General features: G+C 45.2%; 1 protein-coding gene across 3 annotated transcripts; it reads right to left on the reverse strand.

Moving 5' to 3' along the window:
• Positions 1-10,959: 10,959 nt before the first annotated feature.
• On the reverse strand, positions 10,960-20,088 carry PSMD4 (proteasome 26S subunit ubiquitin receptor, non-ATPase 4). 3 transcript variants are annotated; one of them, XM_005894942.3, is made up of 10 exons: positions 19,978-20,087; positions 15,569-15,709; positions 14,240-14,354; positions 13,781-13,867; positions 13,470-13,538; positions 13,041-13,256; positions 12,549-12,657; positions 12,271-12,402; positions 12,119-12,186; positions 10,960-11,245 (listed from the first exon to the last, which is right to left on the reverse strand). In XM_005894942.3, the coding sequence occupies exons 1-10, from the start codon at positions 20,001-20,003 to the stop codon at positions 11,075-11,077; spliced, it is 1,134 nt and encodes a 377-aa protein (XP_005895004.1). In that variant the 5' UTR covers positions 20,004-20,087; the 3' UTR covers positions 10,960-11,074. The 3 variants fall into 3 exon arrangements, with proteins under 3 accessions (XP_005895004.1, XP_014333450.1, XP_070223215.1); XM_014477964.2 differs by having other exon boundaries at positions 12,540-12,657; XM_070367114.1 differs by having other exon boundaries at positions 11,102-11,348; positions 12,540-12,657; positions 19,978-20,088.
• Between the last annotated feature and the right edge of the window lie 926 nt (positions 20,089-21,014).

Genomic DNA, 21,014 nt, shown 5'->3' on the forward strand with positions numbered 1-21,014 from the left:
GTGAAAAGAATAGACACTTCTTCTATAAACCCAGTTGACAGAGAAGACATTTTGAATAAAAACTATCTACTTTGAAGGTTTCTTGTTTTATTTCATACATCATGAGTATTTTCCTTTTTCATCAGTTCAGTTCAGTTCAGTCACTCAGTCATGTCCAACTTTTTGTGACCCCATGAACTGCAGCACGCCAGGCCTCCCTGTCCATCACCAACTCCCAAAGTCCACCCAAACCCATGTCCATTGTGTCAGTGATGCCATCCAACCATCTCATCCTCTGTGGTCCCCTTCTCCTCCTGCCCTCAATCTTTCCCAGCATCAGGATCTTTTCAAATGAGTCAGTTCTTCGCATCAGGTGGCCAAAGTATTGGAGTTTCAGCTTCAACATCACTCCCTCCAGTGAATACCCAGGACTGATCTCCTTTAGGATAGACTGGTTGGATCTCCTTGTAGTCTAAGGGACTCTCAAGAGTCTTCTCCAACACCACAGTTCAAAAGCATCAATTCTTCCACGCTCAGCTTTCTTTATAGTCCAACTCTCACATCCATACATGACTACTGGAAAAATCATAGCCTTGACTAGATGGACCTTTTTTGGCAAAGTAATGTCTCTGCTTTTGAATATGCTGTCTAGGTTGGTCATAACTTTCCTTCCAAGGAGCAAGCGTCTTCTAATTTCATGGCTGCAATCACCATCTGCAGTGATTTTGGAGCCCAGAAAAATAAAGTCAGCCACTGTTTCCACTGTTTCCCCATCCATTTGCCATGAAGTGATAGGACCGGATGCCATGATCTTAGTTTTCTGAATGTTGAGTTTTAAGCCAACTTTTCCACTCTCCCCTTTCATATTTCATTTCCATAAATAACTTATATATTTTTTTATTTTAAAGGAAATAGATTTCATTGTCAAATAAAACATCAACCGGCAAAGCATAAAGTCTCAGGTTAAGGTTATTGATAGTGTGGACTTGATGCTTATATGCCAAAGGAAAAGCATTGGCAGAGCAGATGCTGAAGACAAGAGAGATAGGAGAGAGAGGGGGCATAACTGCTGCCAGGAGAGGCTGAAGAAGATAAGAGAGAAGAGGTTCAGAACTTTCAGAACTTACTGTCTAAGGGCCTTGACTCCCTTTGTAAAGGTGATGTCTTCTGCTGAGAGTGATGGGGGACTGGAGGAAAGTGTGATGAAGTAGTTGCTGCAAGGAAATGATGAGAGGGCTGCTGATAATGGGAAATAGTCATTTCATGGAGGCTCACATTTTAGTGAGATAGACTGGGTTTTGATCTTGGCTCTGACCCTTAATTAACTGTCTTTACTCAAATGACTTAACTTTTCTGAAACTGACAAGTCCAGATGAAAATACTGAAAAGGTAGGTGGTTAAGAACCAATCCATGCTTGCAGTTTATCTGGGCAAGTGTGGGTTAAAAAGGAGCCTGGGAGATAAAAATCATTGGAAAGATAGTGGTTTAAAAGATAAGTTAAGAGGCCTTTGCTCATTAGAGATAGAAGCAAAGAAAGGAAGAAGTTGTCAGTAAAAAATAAGTTCAAAGAAGTAATTTTACATGTTTCCCTGTACTACAAAAATAACATCCTGAAACATTTTCAAACATTCATAAAAGCAACCCCTTCCCCCCAAATTTGCGTTTCTATAGTCCAGAAATAAATGTCTCCTCTGTCCATGGGATTTCACAGGCAAGAACACTGTAGAGGGTTGCCATTTCCTTCTCCCTGGGATCTTCCTGACCTAGGGATCAAACCCACATCTCCTGCATTGGCAAGCAGATTCTTTACTTCCGAGCCACCTGGGAAGCCCTTTTCACCACTGTCTTGCCAGTCCTTGTATTAAGCTAGGAAACAATTAGGTATAATTAAACATTTAAGTGTCCCAGGTGGTGCTAGCAGTAAAGAACTCACCTGCCAATGCAGGAGATACAAGAGATGAGAGTTCGATCCCTGGGTCGTGAATATTGCCTGGAGGGCATGGCAACCTGCTCCAATATTCTTGCCTAGAGAATCCCATAGACTGAGGAGCCTTGCAGGCTACAGTCCATAGGGTCACAAAGAGTCAGACACAACTGAAGTGACTTAGCACACATGCATGCTATGTAGCAGGCCTTAGGAGTAGAAACCGTTTTTAACCTTACAGGCTACTTTTGTTTTATCAATAGGTTACAAAAGTCAGAGCCAAAACCAGACTGCACCGGCAAGATCCAAGATGGTGGACGAAGTAGGCTAAAAGGTCACTGCTTCCCTTGCCTTCATCTCTGTGTTTCCACACTAACCCCTGAGAGCTGAAGGACTCTGCTTTAATTGATCTGTGTTTGTTTTGAAAGTACCTGGTATTTGGCAGAGATGCTTTGCAGCTGTACTTTGAGAGAAAGACAGTGGTCAACCGCCCCCGAAATAGCTCTGACTTGACCGCAGCAGGTAGATGGAACCTGGAGGTGTTAGAGCGTTACTTTTGCTTCTTAACACCATGCTAAGATCTCCACCCAAAGTGGGTGCTTGCTGTCTAACAGGCATGATTTATGCTGTGTGCAAAGGAGAGTGGAAGACTGCCCATGGCCTGGCTGCCCCTGAAAATCCCCTTCTCTTTCCTAGAGTCCTGAATAAATATCTGCCTCCTAGGCCTTAAAACTCCCTTACTCCCCTCCCTTTGGGAAGAAGGTGCTTTAAGAACCCCTGTTCTCCAGCCATTGCATAAAACCCTGTCTTGCTTGCACCAAACTCAGTTTCATTATTAGCTGCTTGAACTTTAGCAGGAAAGAAGTCCTTGAATAGCCCGGGAGGAACTTGGTTCAGCGAAGAAGTCTCTACACAAGAAGACAGATTCATGTCTAATTTGGTCACAAGAGCATGGCAGTCTTTACCCTCTTAAAAACTGAAGATTCCCAAGAGTTTTTGTTTATGTAAATTATATATACATTGATATTTACTATGTTAGAAATTAAAACAGAAATTTTAAAAATATTAATCCTGTAAGAAATAGCAACCATAAACGCATTACATGTTAACATAGTTCAGTTTCTATGAAAAATAACTACATTCTCCAAAACAAAAATGTAATGAGAAGGGTGTACCGTTTTACGTTTTTGTAAGTCTCTTTAACAGATGATAGCTGGATTCTCATATCTGTGTCTGCATTCAATTTGTCGGAAAATGTTGTTTTGATTGACATACATAAAGAAAACATGACCTTTCAAATGTGTTGTTACAAAAGTGAGGAATATTTCAAAATGCTTTTTCAGATAACTGTGGATATTCTTTCTTGCTACTACACCAAATCTTGATACACAGTCATTTTAATTTTTATTTATTTTTGTCTGTGCTGGGTCTTCATTGCCTTGCAAAAGTTTTCTCTCAGAGAAGGCAATGGCACCCCACTCCAGTACTCTTGCCTGGAGAAACCCATGGATGGAAGAGCCTGGTAGGCTGCAGTCCATGGGGTCGCTAAGAGTCGGACACGACTGAATGACTTCACATTTACTTTTCACTTTCATGCATTGGAGAAGGAAATGGCAACCCACTCCAGTGTTCTTTCCTGGAGAATCCCAGGGACGGGGGAGCCTGGTGGGCTGCCGTCTATGGCGTCACACAGAGTCGGACACGACTGACTTGACTCAGCAGCAGCAGCAGCAGCGTCTCAGGCTGGGGAGGGCTCTAGGCACGCGGGCTTCAGTTGTTGCAGCAGGAGTCTCAGCAGTTGTGGTGCATGAGCTTAGTTTGCTCTACAGCATGTGGAATTTTCCTGGACCAAGGATTGAACCTATGTTCCCTGCATTGGACGGTGGATTCTCATCCTCTGTGCCACTGTTACCGAGTCCAAGCTCATCGACTGAGAGGCTGACCGAGAAGATTTCAGGCTAGCGCTTCAAAATAACCATCTTTGTAGGGCCTGTAAGCCAAGTTCTTTTATGGATCAGAGATGGAGGGAGGTGAAGAAACAAAGTAAAAAGCCCATTTCAGTTCATTTCACTCACTCAATCGTGTCTGACTCTGCGATCCCATGGACTGCAGCACACCAGGCTTCCTTGTCCATCACCAACTCCTGGAGCTTATACAAACTCATGCTCATTGAGTCAGTGATGCTATCCAACCATCTCAACCTCTGTCTTCCCCTTCTCCTCCCGCCTTCAATCTTTCCCAACATCAGGGTCTTTTCCAATGAGTCAGTTCTTCACATTAGGTGGCCAAAGTATTGGAGCTTCAGCTTCAGCATCAGTCCTTCCAGTGAATATTCAGGACTAATTTCCTTTAGGATTGACTGGTTTGATCTTCTTGCAGTCCAAGGGACTCTCAAGAGTCTTCTCCAACACCACAGTTCAAAAGCATCAATTCTTCAGCGTTCAGCTTTCTTTATAGTCCAACTCTCACATCTATACATGACTGCTGGAAAAACCATAGCTTTGACTAGACAGACCTTTGTGGCAAAGTAATGTTCTGCTTTTAATATGCTGTCTAGGTTGGTCATAGCTTTTCTTCAAAGGAGCAAGTGTCTTTTAATTTCATGGCTGCACTCACCATCTGTAGTGATTTTGGAGCCCAAGAAAATAAAGTGTCTCACTGTTTTCATTGTTTCCCCACCTATTTGCCATGAAGTGATGGGACCAGATGACATGATCTTAGCTTTCTGAATGTTGAGTTTTAAAACAACTTTTTCACTCTCCTCTTTCACTTTCATCAAGAGGCTCTTTAGTTCTTGGCTTTCTGCCATAAGGGTGTTAACTGCATATCTGAGGTTATCGATATTTCTCCTGGCAATCAGGATTCCAGATTGTGCTTCATTCAGCCTAACATTGCGCATGATGTACTCTGCATATAAATTAAATAAGCAGGGTGACAATATACATACTTGATGTATTCCTTTCCCAATTTGGAACCAGTCTGTTGTTTCATGTCCAATTTTAACGGTTGCTTCTTGACCTGCATACAGATTTCTCAGGAGGCAGGTCAGGTCTGGTATTCCCATCTCTTTAAGAATTTTCCACAGTTTGTTGTGATCCACTCAGTCAAAGATTTTGGCATAGTCAATAAAGCAGAAGTAGATGTTTCTCTGGAACTCTGTTGCTTTTTTGATAATCCAATGACGTTGACAATTTGATCTCTGGTTCCTCTGCCTTTTCTAAATCCAGCTTGAACATCTGGAAGTTCATGGTGCACATACTGTTGAAGCCTGGCTTGGAGAATTTGGAGCATTGCTTTGCTAGGGTGTGAGATGAGTGCAACTGTGCATAGTTTGAACATTCTTTGGCATTGCCTTTCTTTGGGATTGGAATGAAAACTGACATTTTCCAGTCCTGTGGCCATCGCTGAGTTTTCCAAATTTGCTGGCATATTGAGTGTAGCACTTTCACAGTATCATCTTTTAGGATTTGAAATAGCTCAACTGGAATTCCATCACTCCCACTAGCTTTGTTTGTAGTGATGCTTCCTAAGGCCCACTTGACTTCACATTCCAGGATGTCTGGCTCTAGGAGAGTTGTCACACCATCTGGATCTGGATCATGAAGATCTTTTTTGTACAGTTCTTCTGTGTATTCTTGCCACCTCTTCTCAATATCTTCTGCTTCTGTTAGATCCATACCATTTCTGTCCTTTATTGAGCCCATCTTTGCATGAAATGTTCCCTTGGTATCTCTAATTTTCTTGAAGAGATCTCCAGTCTTTCCCATTCTATTGTTTTCCTCTATTTCTTTGCATTGATGACTGAGGAATGTTTTCTTATCTCTCCTTGCTATTCTTTGGAACTCTGCATTCAGATGGGTATATCTTTCCTTTTCTCCTTTGCCTTTAACTTCTCTTCTTTTCTCAGCTATTTGTAAGGCCTCCTCAGACAACCATTTTGCCTTTTTGCATTTCTTTTTCTTGGGGATGGTCTTGATCACTGCCTCTTGTACAATGTAACCTCAGTCCATAGTTCTTCAAGCACTCTATCAGATCTAATCCCTTAACTCCTAGAATGGCAACCCTGGGGCAGAGGGATGTGTTAGTTTCACTTCCTTAAGACCCTTCACAGGTGGGCAGGGTCAAGCTATCTCCCAGTGAACCAAAGATACCCTAGCCCAAAGGTCAGGTGGAAGGGGCTGGGCATGTCTCCCTGAGGCATTTACCTATGCCTATCATAACAAAGCGGCAATATAAGAATTAAAGTCACAGAAGCAAATCCAGTATGGATTCAAAATTAACCCTTGCAGTTGGTTACACCACCAGGGAAATTTAATACACAGTAGTCTTTAAAGTGTCAGTCACCTCGTGGGACCCAAACCACATTAGTAGACTTTTTGTAATCTGTTACATCTGAATCCATTGCTTTTCTCTTCTTTTTTGCATTTGAAATGGATCATTTGGAGAATATTGTTTCACTGTATAATGCAGAGCTTCCTAATGTTGACACATTACAATGCAAAACTTTGATATATAATAGGAACGTATTAATATCACCCATCTAAAATATTTTGAGAATGTCAAGTTCACTGTGGCACACAAGTTTTCCAAAATTCAAAATTTCACCTGAGAACTCAAATTTCATCACAGACAACAAAAACTGTCAGTTGTTTTCCTTGAAGTGAGGCTTACATCATTTGCTTTTGAGAAAGTGTTTGCCAAATACTCAAGTCTGAAGAACCATGGTTTGTCCGGCAGTTATTCTATTTTTTGGCTGCACTAGGTCTTCGTTGCTGCTCCAGCTTTTCTTGAGTTGTGGTAAGCAGGGGGGATGTTCTGTAGTTGCGGTGCACAAGCTTCTTTCTCACTGCTGTGACTTCTGTTGCAGAGCATGGGCGCGAGGGCTTCAGTAGTGGTGGCCTGTGGGCTCCGAAGGTGCAGTTTCTGATTTCTAGAGTGCAGGCTCAATAGTTGAGGCACGAGAGCTTAGCTGCTTCACAGCATGTGGGATCTTCCCGGACCAGGGATCAAACCCATGTCTCATGTAATGGCAGGCAGATTCTTTACCTCTGAGCCACCAGGGAAGCCCCTGGCATTATTAAGTAACAATGTTAGATTATTAAAAAAAAAAAAAAAAGTGGCTAGTTCATCTCACAAGTCAAACAACTGCACAAGTACCGTTCCTCAAGTCCCTCACTGTACCCCAGGATGCAGCCACACGCTCTATGTAGTTCCCACTTTACCTCAGACATACTAAAGATGTGAACTCAAGGGCTGAGGTTTAGGGACTTCCCTGGTGGTCCAGTGGTTAAGAATCTGCCTTCCAACGCAATCTGTCACAACTAGAGAAAGCCCATGAGCAGCAACAGAGACCCATCACAGCCAAAAGAAATAAATATTTTAAAAAGGTTGAGATTTAATACAATTCATGATTTTACTGCTTTATCAAGGAGATTTTGTGTTTTTTTCAATCCAGGGGTGTGTGGACTGCCACTGTCTGAGATTCGTGCTAAGGCACCAAAAGTTTTACCCCTGCTGCTTTGGCATCACTGCAAGTATCATCATCGTAGAAGAGAAGAAAAACATCCTAACACAGTATTAATGATGATAATAGTTTTGACCTCACAAACTCCCTAAAATAGTCTTGGGGACTCTTAGAGGTTCACAGACCACAGTGTCAGCACCATCACTGTAAGTAAGTTACCTGCCTCTCTGGCTTTCAGTTTCCTTATTTATAAACTAGGATTAATGATGCTACAGCTACCTCATAGCGTTGTGGAAGCTGAATGATACGAAAGTGTGAAGCATTTGAAATAGTCTCTGGCACACTGTTATACAAGCATCTGCTAATATAATCATATATTCAGTATCATTAAATGTTTTTCCAAAATAAAATTTATTGACAGTGTGTAATATTCTACAATGATGTAAGATAATTGTTGGATATTAGTTTGTTTCCATTCTTTCAACATCCCTGTATATATCCGTGTCATTTCTCTGATTAAATTCCTGAAATGGAATTGCCCAGAGTACACACATTTTTCACAGTACTGCTGAAAAGCATACATGGACTATCAAACTGGGAGAGCTGAAAAAAGGAGGGGTCCATGGGCTGAGGATTTGAATCAGCCAGGAGCATTTCTTAAGTTGGACGTGTTGCCGTAAATACAGAAGAACGAACTGTGATGATGATCTCTGAATTGGAAGAGGCCAAGGTGTTGGTTGAGTCATCCTCATGAACACTGAAGTCACTCGGCTGGCATGCAGAGGGCCAGAGATGGGACACAGGGCCCATCACAACTAGATGGGCAAACTCTGCCAAACATGATTTGGCTGGGAAACTATCCCCAGACTCAGGAAAGCCAAAGTGACCATTATCTTTAAAACCAACGCCTATAAAAGACTGCCAAGTCGTACGTAGATGATGAGCCATTTGTCTCAAGTAAATATTGTCTCAAGTAAAAAATTCAAAAAAATACTAGTGTCCTGCTCAACATACACATTTTCAAACTCACTATTTAGAAATGGTACACACCCAATATGAACATAATGTAAGTACAGGGTAGGGTTTCTAGTTTGATTTTGTGGAAACTTGTTTACATTCAAGCATTAAAGTCTGACTTCAGGATACTGCAAATTAAATTCATGGAATCTTGGCCCAGGCAGAAGCAGCACCACAGTGAAAGGTTTTGTTGTTTTTTTTTCCCCAATAAATGCTGTAACAAGTGGCTTTCCATATTACAAAATTGAAATTGGATCCCTATCTCACTGTACACTGAGATAGAATAAGGAATTTCTATGTGAAGGGCAAAACCATGGAACTTTCAGAAAAAAATAGAATATCTTTCTGACCTATGGAAGAGTTTGCTGGACACAAGAAACACTAACTTTGAAAGAAAAGACTAAGAAATCTGACGTTAAATTTAAAAATTTTGGTCACTAAAGGGTACCTTTTAAAAAATGAAAAGGGATTCCCTGGTGGTCCAGTGGTTAGGGCTCAGTGCTTCCACTCCCAGGGCCCAGGTTCAATCCCTGCTTGAGGAACTAAGATCCCTTAAGCACGCACTATGTGCCAAAAAAACAGTGAAAAGACAAGTCAGAAACTTGACATACTTATAACAATATAGAACCAATAATGATTTAATACTAAGAACAAAGAACTTCTATAAAACATCAACACAAAGTTAACTCAAGGACTTCCCTGGTGGTACAGTGGATAAGAACCTGCCTGCCAACGCAAGGGACATGGGTTTAGTCCTTGGCCCGGGAAGGTTCCACGTGCTGCAGGGCAACTAAAGCCTAGGCGCACGGCTGCGGAAACCCTCGAGCTCAGATTCTGTGCGCTGCAGCAGGAGAAGCCACTGCCGGGAGCAGCCTGCACACCGCGACTAGAGAAAGCCCCTGCAGAGCAACGAAGACCCAGCCCACCAAAAAAAATGAACTCAAGAGAAAAATGAACAAAAAGTATGAAGAAATATTTCACAAAAATGGAAATATAAAGATCCATTTTTTAAAAAATTAAAGGATAATTAACCTCATTAGAGAAACACAAATTAAGATCACAATGAGTTATCTTTTATCCTCACTGGACTGGCAGAAATTAAGAACTTGTAATGGTCTTAAGGGCTGGAAAGGGATGAGTTCAATAGGAATTCTTAGACTGCAGGAAGGAGTGCAAATCCATACAACTACTTTGAAAAACAATTTATTATCCTGTAAAATATTCCTAAAGAAATTCCTGTATGGGTGCATCAGGAGATGTGTACAAAAAACACCGAGATCCTGTTGATACTAGAAAAATAACTACAGAGGCAATGCCAGATCCATCTACAAGAAAACGGTGAGATTGTAGAACATCCCCAGAATACATATACATCCATGAAAAATGAATGCAGCCACTAAGTGCAGCAACTCTGAAGAACCTAAGAAACAAAATGTTTGTTAAAAACCATGTCCTAAAAAAAAAAAAAGCAAAAAAACAAAACAAAACCAAAAAAACCCATGTCCTGCAAGTCTCAGAGCATAGGACTTTTTGGGGGAGGGCCTCGCCACGCAGCTTGTGGCATCTTAGTTCCCTGACCGGATATTGAACCCAGGCCCTGGCAGTGAACAAACCAAGCCTAACCACTGGACCACCTGCCAGGGAATGCCCTAAAACTATTTTTTATAAAGCTCAAACACATTAAAACAAAACATTCTTGTCAAGACACTTTATGTATATGAGAAGACATGAAGGGAAAAAAAATAATGTGAGATTCAGGATAAAAGTTCTGAGGAGGATGTGAAGAAGTGGGTTCAAGAAGGCTAGGTATGTGACAAGGTAATATTCTAGCTTACATTGAGCAATTTTAGATATGTTAATTTCTTTACATCTCACTTTATATATAGGTTAAGTATTTTATGTGTAAAATATTATTTACCTTTTCAAATATAATAGTAATAAAGGGAGAGATTATATGAATTGTGCATTCTATTTCATGCCCCACAAAAACCTGCCTCTAAATTTGGTGCTCCAACAAGATAAACCATGTTTCTCCTTCACAGACTTCCATCTTGTGAAAGGTCTCCAAGATCCCTGATATGCGGCATTCCGACTTTTCCACCTGTCTCCTGCTGTTTGCCAGCCCAAATAGTCTTTTTTTTTTTTTCCAAATACTCTTTAAGTGACAAGATGCCTCCACGCCATCAGCACACGCTATTCCTACTGAATGGAAACATCACCATCTCGTTTGCTGGCTGATGAACTTCTGGCCCCATTAAATGAGGGCTCAAATGTTGCCTTCGGGAACCTTCCCAGAGGCTACAAGGTTGTGGCCCTCTCCTCACTTCCACAGTGCCTTGTTCAGGCCTCTCTTTGGGCACTTGTTAGGTGCGAGTAACTGCTCATTTACAGGCTGGCCCTTCCCTAGATGCTGACTCCTCAATGGCCAGTACTGGCTTCTCTTCTCTGGGGCCCCAGTGCCTCACACAAATGGCTTTCAGTAAAGTTCTTCCTAAGAAAAGACTGTCCTGGGTGGAGATGGGTGGAAGGGGAATGGTCACAGGCAAAGTTACCAGTGTTTGAAGCAAAAAGCAAAAAAAAAAGTTGCCAAGCTTTATTTAGGGCGCAGTGGTTACAGACAACACCTCCGACCCTACCCCCCACCCCACCCAGCTTGGGCCCCTGGCCGGCTCATCCCCTCCCTCCAGTCTCACTTCTTGTCCTCCTCCTTCTTGTCCTTCTTGCCATCTTTGGTGGCCTGGGAGGCCAGGGAGCCCATAGCATTTCGAATGGCCTCATTGTTGGGATCCACGCCCGGAAGGTTCTCCAAGACACTCTGGAGGAATTCGGGGTCCTGCATCACGTCATAATCATCCTCCTCCTGAAACGGGGTCAGTGTCAGCCTGGTGAGGGGGGCTGGCTGCAGAGCAAGCCCGCGTGGGAGACGGGAGAGTACCGCCACACGAGCTCCTCTTCTCACTTGACTGGCCAAAGACAGGAAGGAGGGTTTAGGAAAACCCCAGTGCCTATACACAGTATGCTGGAGCAGGGAAGGCAACCCGCTCTAGTGTTCTTGCCTGGAGAACCCCATGGGCAGAGGAGCCTGGTGGGCTACAGCCTACGACGTCGCAGAGTCAGACACAACTGAGCAACTAAGCACGTACAGAGTACGAACTTCAAACACTTGTTTTATTCTATTTTTGTTGTTGTTGTTATTGCATAGACATGGCTTTCCAGATCTTAGTTCATTGACCAGGGATTGAACCCCGGGGCTCCAGTAGTAAAAGCACTAAGTCCCAATCACTGGACCACCAGGGAAGTCCCCCAAACATTAAATTACCAACCAATTAGAGGAGAAGCCTGAGAACATTGCTTTTTGAGCTCAAAGGATAAAAACAGATGCCATGACCTTTAGGTTTCCTGCTATTAGACACCCACTCCCCCCTTTTGTTTTCCTGGACCCTCTTTTTATGCTCCTGGAAGATGGTATCACTGAGAACTGTCCAGACTGCTCCCACCAGCAAGGAAGGGAAATTACAGAATACTTACGACATTTCTCCAACTCTGGCCACCTTCTCCTTAGCAAGGTTTACCCACAAGAAACATTACCTCCATGGGTTTCTTTCCTTCTGCTCTAGAAAGAGCTCATCTATGAAACCCTGAGAGAGGAATGGTTCCAGCCCTAGCAGGCTGAGGATCTCAACACAGGGGATTTTAAGGCTGATGGCAGCATGGAGTCATCGCTGGCCCTCACCTTGGTGGGCTCAGATGTGTCCATGGCTGAACTGGCGTCCATGTCAGCTGACTCTGCCTGGCCAAACTCTGAGGAAGAAAGGTCAGTTTGCTCAGTTCCATTTCTTCCCGCAGTGTCTCTGCTGCAGCACGCCCACCCAGGCCCCGGCTCACCAGCACCCTGGAGGGACATCTGCATGGCGTAAGCAATCTGCTCCTCCTCAGTCATACTGCTCAGGTCAGGGAGCCCAGTGCGGCCAAACTCCTGCTGGCTGATGGTCATCTTCAGCAGGGCATCGTCCGAGTCTAGGGAAAGGAAGACAGCGGCAGGGTGGAACTGTGCCCACCCCCAAGCCCACGTGTTTCCACACCGCCAGAACTCCAGCCCCATCTACACCAGGCCTCCACAGAGCACCCCGCAGTCCCGGGACTTCAGATTCCACCTCTTTCACCTTCAGTCCCGGCCGCGGCAATCCCGGCCTCAGCGGCAGAGGCAGCAGCTGCCCGCCGTGCCTCTTCCTCTTGCCGCTGCCGCTGCTCTTCCATAGAAACACGCAGGGCCTGGCCACGGGTGAGCAAAGTCAGACATTCTCCGGCCCTCAGTCCCCTGGGGCACTGGGGAAGGCAGCTGAGGGTGGGGGACGGACTGGAAAGGGGCAGCTTCTGGTTTATACCCGTGGGGAAGCAGCTGGAGAGATGACAGATGACATGGGGGAAAGGATGGGCTTGGGAGAAACCTGGGGTTTCATGGAGAGAAGCGAAGAAGAGAGTCTGACAGTGGTGCCCCTAGAGATCGGACAGAATTATGGGGAAGAGGGACCTAGAGGGGGTCTGGGAAAACAAGCAAGGGTCCTTAGGACTGTCTAGCCCTAGAGAAGCTACATGCTGTGTGAGAAGGATCAAGAAGGACACCTGGGCGCTCCTGGAGGTCAATGTTTGCTCACCAGGGCCAGCTCAGGATCAGCGCTGGGATCCACTCCAAATTCAAAGTCACTGGCACCAAGACCCAGCATGGCACCACCTTCCCCAGCCAGAATGGGCGAGCTGATGAGGGCATCAGCCAAGCTGGGCCCAGGAGGCACTGTCACCAGGTGAGAACCGGTTCCATCTTTGCCATTCAATGTGTTTACAAAAGCGGTCAGCTTTTCTGTGTTTACCTCCTGGGGAGAGAAGAACACAGGAGGCTCTCCTTCCCGGCCTGCCCCCATTCTCTGCCACCAGCTCCTGTCTGCAGCCCCTCACCCCCATGCAGACACTCCTCTAGGCAAAGACTGTTCTCTATTTACAATCAAAACAGTCACTGGCCCCCAACCGGTCCTTACTCACCTCTTCCCCCAAATTGATAATGTCAACATTTACTTTCCCTTACTCACCTCTTCCCCAAAATTGATAATGTCAACATTTACTTTCTCCTTCTTGAGGCGTTTAGCCAGTTTCACCAGCTAGGAAGAAGGGGAGAGAAATGAGGAAGTCTGTTCCATACCACGAGGGAAGGTGACATACATCACAAGCATATAGGAGAGGGAGGACCTCTCCAAGGCCCCAACAGAAAAACTGAATTTTGTACAACCTCCTTTCCCCAAATTCATGGACCCAATGCTTCTTCCTGACTCTCCCAAGAGCCAACAGAAGCCCCCTCCCAAACATGTGGTGTCCAAACTCCCCGGCTGTCACTTGGACTCACATCCTTCTCATTGTCCTCCACAGGGCTTCCCACAAAGGCAATGATTCGCATCTTGTGATTCTTGCCCTGCCGGTGCTTCAAGGCCAGCTTGAAAAGGAAGAGGAAGTTCTTGGAGTCAGCCACAGGAATCCCCCAGCTCTTTCCTATCACTCTCTTATGGCTTCCATATACTTTGAGCCTATCATCACACTCACGCCAGATCTAAACCCCCTCCTCCTCCCTACCCTTCTCTCTGTGCCTCTCTGTGGATAAGGAAGAGGGGTTAATTCTCCATTCTAGGGACTTCCCCTTCATGATCTTCACCGATCATCCCACTCTATCTTTTCCACTCCTTTCTCTACATCATCTCTCTTCCCTGGTGCTGGTTCTCACTCCAAGAGTCTAGGGGGGAAATGAGTAAGGGTGGAGGCAGAATCCCAGAGCAAGGAGGAACCACCAGAGGGACCCTGCAGGACTCACATGGGCCACACGGATGCCAGTGCAGAAGGTGATCTTGCCCTTCGGCTGGACAGTGTGAAGCTTAGACAGGATGCGGCCAGTGTCTGGGGTGAGTGTGGTCAGCACTTCACAGTCACTGGAATGGGGAAGGAGCACTTCTGTGATTTCAGGGTAGGACAACTGCCTCCGAACTGTGTTCAACTCATGTTTTCTTTAGAGACCTTGATGATAACTGTTATCTCTATTTTTCCTAAACAAACATCTACTGTTTACAGAGTAGATCTTCCAAGTTCTCATCACAAGGAAAAAACTTTTAACTATGTGAGACATGGATATTAATTAAACTTACTGTGGTGATCACTTTGCGATATACACATTATCAAATCGTTACGTTGTATACCTCCAACTTACACAGTGTTACACGTCAATGACATAAAACTGGAGAGTAACTGGAGAAAAGTAGAGAAAAATCCCTACTGTGCGGATATGAAACACAGAAGATAAGAAGGGGGTCATTTTGAGAGAAGCTTGCCCTCTTCCAGTATGTCCCCCAACCTCTCTCATGCCATCTTCCTCTCAGGGGCCTGAGAATTCTCTACAATAGCTGGATGCTCCTTCTTCTCTCTCCTATCCTCTTCATTTTTAGACTCATTTTCTGGCTAATAACATGAATGCTGGGATGGGCAGTCACTCATTTGCGGATTATCAGTTCCTAAAACAAATTACTTTGGGGGTAACACGATGTGTGACATATGCCCTGGGAAGCTGACCCCAAATCACTTTTTATTATCTTTAAAATACAGTGAGGACTGCCCCGGTGGCACAGTGGCTGACAGTCCACCTGCCAACGCAGGGGACACAGGTTCAATTCCTGGTCCAGGAGGATTCCACGCGCCTCAGAGCAGCTAGATCTGTGCGCCCCAACTACCGAGACCGTGTGCCTAGAGCCTGTGCTCCACAGCAAGGGGAGAAGCCCTTGGGCTTAACGAGAAGCCCAAGCACCACAACTAGAGAGCAGGCCCCCCAACCAGAGAAAACCTGCATGCAGCAACAAAGAACCAGCACAACCAGAACATTAAAAATAGAAAAAATAAATAAAATAGAATACACTGAGATTTTATCACAGAAATTAAGCTTCACATTTCTATTAAATTCAGGTTGATATTAATTTTTTAAAAAACAAGTCGCTGCTTATATTTATATGGAGTAGTGAAGAAGGTAGTCTAGGAAGGTGATGGGCAAAAGCAGCCTCATGGAATCTACGAAAAGGCAGTGCCCTAGCGCCCTAGTGGGTCACAGACAGGAATCGCCCCGCCTCCCCCGCACGCCCGCCCGCCCTGCGCCACCTACTTGGCCAGTGTGATGAGGCCCACGTTGTTCTCAGGGTTGCTGCGGGTCTTGGAGTGACAGACTATATTGACAGCATCCTGTTGGGCCTGCAGCCGGGTGGGTAAGAAGTCCCCATTCCGCATGTACTCACTGTTGTCCACGCTGCCAGGTTAGAGGAGAAGCAGGAGACAGGCCACACTGAGGCCTGAGACATTCCGTCCAGTCCCAGGGACCACCCCCCTACCCCCAACAACTCTCCCATGAGGGGTGCCATGAGGCAGTGGCTCTCAGTCTTTGTGGACAGAGGATCAGCTGCAACTTTTTTTTTTTTTAATATACACATGACCAAGCCCTCCTCTAGACTTACTGACTCAAAATAACCAAAGGCAAAAAACCTTTTTAAATCTCCACAAGTAATTGTGTAAGTACGCAAGGCTGTGATCTACTAATGTACCATGTCCACCTTTTTATAAGGTGCCTTAGTATTATCAATCATGGTTGTGGAGAGACACGCTATCTGCTATTAAAATAGGAGTATTCCAAGGCAGGAAATCAACAGGGCAACTGAAAAATATTTATGAAATAACACACACTTGGCAGCACTGAATGTAGGAAAGTACAATCTAAATTATCTGGTTAAATGTTCAACAGCTTTGACAGCTGGACTGAACTGCAAAAACGAGGTTTCACAGATCTGGGGGTCTCACGTATTCTATCCCTATAGCTTTTCACAATCTGTAAGAATCCAAGTAACATGAAATACAAGCGCCAGGTTCCCGGAGACCAAAAGAAGGCAGAGAAGTGAGTAAGTTATCTACACCCCAGAAGAGAATGAATTCTTGACAGACTGAGGTCCCTCAAAACACTGAAAGCAAGCAGCAGACTCAGAGACAGCTCATCTCTCCTGGCAAGCTAAACGGGCTTGGAGGCCATTTTTTCTTTAGTATCCTTTGCCAGGCAATAAATACAAACCAAAAATGATGAAGAGAGGTAATTAAGAAGCTACTGGAAGACAAGCAGAAAAGGTTGGAAGGGCAGTGTTCAGGCAGGTTCAAATCCCTACTCTACTACTTGATAGTTCTATGGTCCTATAAGGAAGCTGCTGAATTTCTCTAAGGTCCAGGTACCTCATCTGTAAAATGGGTTTTATTATACCTACCTGGATAGTGCTGGCTATGAGGATTAAGCTCACAGAAAGTACTTAGCACAATGCCTAACAGTAAGCACGATACACAGACCAGTTCTTATAGAGGAAACTCAATCTGTATAAAGGAGGTCAAGGGCAGACTTCACTGACCATGCTACATTCTTTTTTCCCTGATACACTGTTTCCAATTCTCTCCCAACAGGGAAATAACTGCCTTCCTAGCTTCAAATACAGTGGTGGCTAAATATATGAAACAATGGAAGCTTTGAGGATCATCCAGCTGGAATAGCTACTAAGTACAAAGGCTGTGGGCAAGACCAGCAGATGGATGAAGGCTGGAAGAAAGATGTCAGAGGAAGACCTGCGGGCGGGAGGAGAGGGGTGTGGGGGGCGGCTTGAGAGGGAGGAAGAACCTACTGTGCAGAACAGGACAGCAGTCCTCATACTGTCACGAGTGCATCAGAACCACTCTGAGGGTGACAGTGCTGGCAGTGGTAAAAACAGATGCTTGCACACCTACATGTGCCCCCTAAAAACTGCAGTTTGGTTTTCCCAACATTGAACTTTATACAGACAGGATAATGCATGCATTTCCTGTGACTACTTTCGCTCAAAAGTAAGTAATTTTTCCCAATTAAAGTTTATATCAAAATAAGGGCTGACAAAATGATCCAGCTATTCCATAAAGCTTTCATCTAAAAAAAAAAATAAAATACAGATGCCTAAGCTTCCCTGGCTAGGAGTCTGAGCCACCAGACCAAGCAGAATCAAATATACACAACTTTTTAATAAGCTCCTCCAGAGAATTCTGAGGGACAGCAAAGCATGAGAAAAGCAGTGGCTTTCACTGCTATTCTATGGCTGGGCTGTTACAACAGGCTGCCAATGCATCACTCTGGACCTAATCTTTCCTCCTATACCTCAAGCCAGATCAGCATTCTTAAATCCCATTTTGTATACAGCTCTGGCTCCACCAGCCTCAGAACGTTTTCAGTAGTCCTCTATTGAAGGGTAAAGGGCAGAATTCAGCCTCCTCAACCCGACACCTGTGCTCTTCTACCTGGCTGCATCCCCCTTTCTCCAAAAAAGGGAACCACCTTCAACCAACAACCGAATAATGAAGTCACGCTAGTCCAGTTTCTACTCCCTAAACAAGCCTTGAGAATGTACACTTCAGCAGCTTTCCTTATGCCCTTCTCCTTACATGTAATGGCCTCTCCTTAACATCTGTCTAAGTCCCTTCAGGGACCCTCTTAAATTCTTTCCTGAGGACTTCTTAAGCATCATGGCAACTAACAGATGCACAGTGCTGCGCAGTTTACAGAGCACCATGACACACACTGCCTACCTGTGCTATGAGAAAAGTAGATGTTACTATTACATTCTCATTTTAGAGCTAAAGTGAGAGATTTACTACATTCTCAAGAACATGCAGCTGGAAAGTACCCAAAACACAGGTTTTTGGATTCCAAATCCTGTCCTCTTTCTACTCTTAACTTGCTTTCTCCCAGAGGCTGCCATATTTAGCAAATGAAAATACAGGGCTCCCAAAATTCCCTGGTGACACAGTGGTAAAGAGTTCGCCTGCCAATGCAGAGAACATGGGTTCGATCCCTGGTCTGGGAAGATCCCACATGCTACATAGCAACTAAGCCCGAGTGAGCGGCAACTGCTGAGCCTGTGTGCCACAACTACTGAAGCTCTGGCGCCTAGAGCCCGTGTTCACAGCAACCAGAACCCTGCAAACCCTCACAACAAACAGTAGCCCCGGCTCCCAGCAACCATAGAAAGCCCAGGCAAAAGCAATGAAGACCCGGCACAGCCAAAAATAAGAGAAAATACAGGACTCCCAGTTAAATCTGAATTTCAGACAAACAACAGAAACTTTCTAGTGAAAGTATGTCCCATGCAATATGTGGGACACACACATAGCCATTTTGATATTAAAAATAATTGTTTTTCTGAAATTCAAATTTTATTGGGCATCCTATGTGTTATCTGGCAACAGTATCTTCGCAGCAAAAAGAAAACCCTTAGGTGTCTGTCCCATGCAACTGGAGATTTGTGTGCGTTTGTGTACTATTCTGTTTTCATTCTAGGCTCACACTTAGAAGAAACTCTTGAAACCTTGCAAAAGTGTGGTCCTCAGTTCCTAATAGCTACTCAGCCACGTCTGAGACTGATGAAGACAGAGAGCTCACTGGATAAGAGCCGAAGTGTCTTTGAGTCAGATAATCCTGGGTTTAAACCTAGGCTCCACCACTTAATCGGCTGTATGATTTTGTGTAAGTCATTTAAAACTGCCGAGACGCGGTATCCTCATCTGTAAAAGGGAGGGAGTATTGTGAGGCTTAAGTGAGATGAAGCAAATCAAATGCCTAGCATTTAGAAGGTAGCTTAGTCGGTAAGGGCTTCCCTGGTGGCTCAGACGTTAAAGTGTCTGCCTGGGTTCGATCCCTGGGTCTGGAAGATCCCCTGGAGAAGGAAATGGCAACTCACTCCAGTACTCTTGCCTGGAGAATCCCATGGACGGAGGAGCCTGGTGGGCTATAGTCCATGGGGTCACAAAGTGTCGGACACGACTGAGTGACTTCACTTCACTTCACTTCTTAGTCGGTAAAGAATCTGCCTGCATTACAGGAGATCCGCATTCGTTCCCAGGGTCGGGAAGATCCTCTGGAGAAGGAAATGGCAAACCACTCCAGGATTCTTGCCTGGAAAATCCCAGGGACAGAGGAACCTAGCGGGCTACAGTCCATGGAATGGCCAAGAGTCCGACACGACTTAGCGACTAAGCCACAAACACTTATAAAGTACTCTTGTAGTGCCTTTGACGGTAACACCAGGAAAAGCAAAGGAGTCGGCGACAAGTGAATGGGGAGAGGAAGGGATTTGAAACTCTCTTCCTAAGTAACACCCATCATTTTGAAAAGAAGAGAGGAAGGCAGAAGACTATCATGGTGAGTCCGAGAAGCAGGACTCTAGCTAAAGACAGGTAGGCTGGTCTAGAGAAGACGACGCTGTGATGGAGAAAAATAGCAGGGCCGGTCAATGACCGTCCGCGGACTGAGGGTTAAGAGGGCTACCTCGGGCCTGTCCGTCTGGAACTACCTCTGGGGCCCCGGGATGACTCAGGGAGTCGCTGGAGCTCCTTTCCTCCCGGCCCAAGGCCTCATCTTTTCCACCAGGCCCCCCTCCCCCACCCCAGGCCCGCCCGGCCTCCGAGCTACAGGCGCCCCCGACCCAGTCCCGCTCCCCAAGGGGGCCCGAGGTGGCTCCTCACCAAACCATAGTGCTTTCCAACACCATCGTGCCTCCTTCCTCCCTCCCCGACCGGCTCTCCTAGACCACTAAACAACAACTCCTCCAATTGGCCCAGCGCGCATCACCAATCACTGATCTCGGTTGGGCCAGCTGGTTCCGCCTTCATCCCCGTGTTGCTTTCTGGGAGTTGTAGGCGCCGCCAGAAAAAAAAAAAAGTGGGAGCTGTTTGGGGCGGAGGGAGGGGCCAAGTAACACAAAAAAGTGGGCCACACCTCCACCTGCCCTGCCATTCACGTTTTCTGGTGGCGTTCCTTGCCGAGATCTAAGAGAAAATGTGAAGGAACTTCTGAAAGTGCTGAGGCTATGTCTATTCCAGCATCATCTTTTTTAAAAAAGTGGTGGGATGACTACTGACTACTGACTTTTCAGCTCCCCCGGTTCCCCATGGCACTTTGTTCATCAAACTACTAAGCACTTATACCTCTGAATTGCATTTGTTTGTGTATCTGTCTTTCCCATTTCATTAAGGGCAAAAGAAAGTGAAAGTGTTAGTCACTCAGTCGTGTCCCCCTCTTCGCAACCCCATGGATTGTAGCCCGCCAGGCTTCTCTATCCGTGGAATTCTCCAGGCAAGAATTCTGGAGTGGGTGGCCATTTCCTTCTGCAGGGGATCTTCCCCAATCCAGGGATCGAACCGATCTCCTGCACTGCAGGCAGGTTCTTTACCGTCTGAGCCACCAGGGAAGTCCCAATTAAAGGCGAGAAAGCTGTCAATCTCTGCTATGCCTAAGTCCACGACAAAGCCTGACATATGGTAGGAAGGCAGAAAAAAGTTTAATGAATCAATAATTTTAACTAATCTCCCAAAGAATGGGAGACAACCTAGTCAATCATTTTCGCTTTTTAATCAAGAATCACATTTTAGGGACTTCCCCGGCAATCTAGTGGCTAAGACTCTGCTCCCAGTGCAGGGGGCCCCATCCCTGGTCAGGGAACTAGATCCCACATGCCACAACTAAGACCCAGTGCAGCCAAAAAAAAGAATTACATTTTTAA

Source organism: Bos mutus, chromosome 3 (assembly GCF_027580195.1).
Source record: "Bos mutus isolate GX-2022 chromosome 3, NWIPB_WYAK_1.1, whole genome shotgun sequence".
In the NCBI taxonomy this organism is placed as follows: domain Eukaryota; kingdom Metazoa; phylum Chordata; class Mammalia; order Artiodactyla; family Bovidae; genus Bos; species Bos mutus.

What these genes read in the sequence shown, in the direction of transcription:
- PSMD4 (XM_014477964.2), bottom strand. Translation starts at nt 20,003, where the DNA reads ATGGTGTTGGAAAGCACTATGGTTTG. An exon ending in CTGGCATCCGTGTGGCCCAT is followed by an intron (nt 13,868 to 14,239) that starts GTGAGTCCTGCA and finishes TTCCTTTTCAAG; the next exon opens with CTGGCCTTGAAGCACCGGCA. An exon ending in CGGGACTGAAGGTGAAAGAG is followed by an intron (nt 12,403 to 12,539) that starts GTGGAATCTGAA and finishes TCCTTTCCCTAG; the next exon opens with ACTCGGACGATGCCCTGCTG.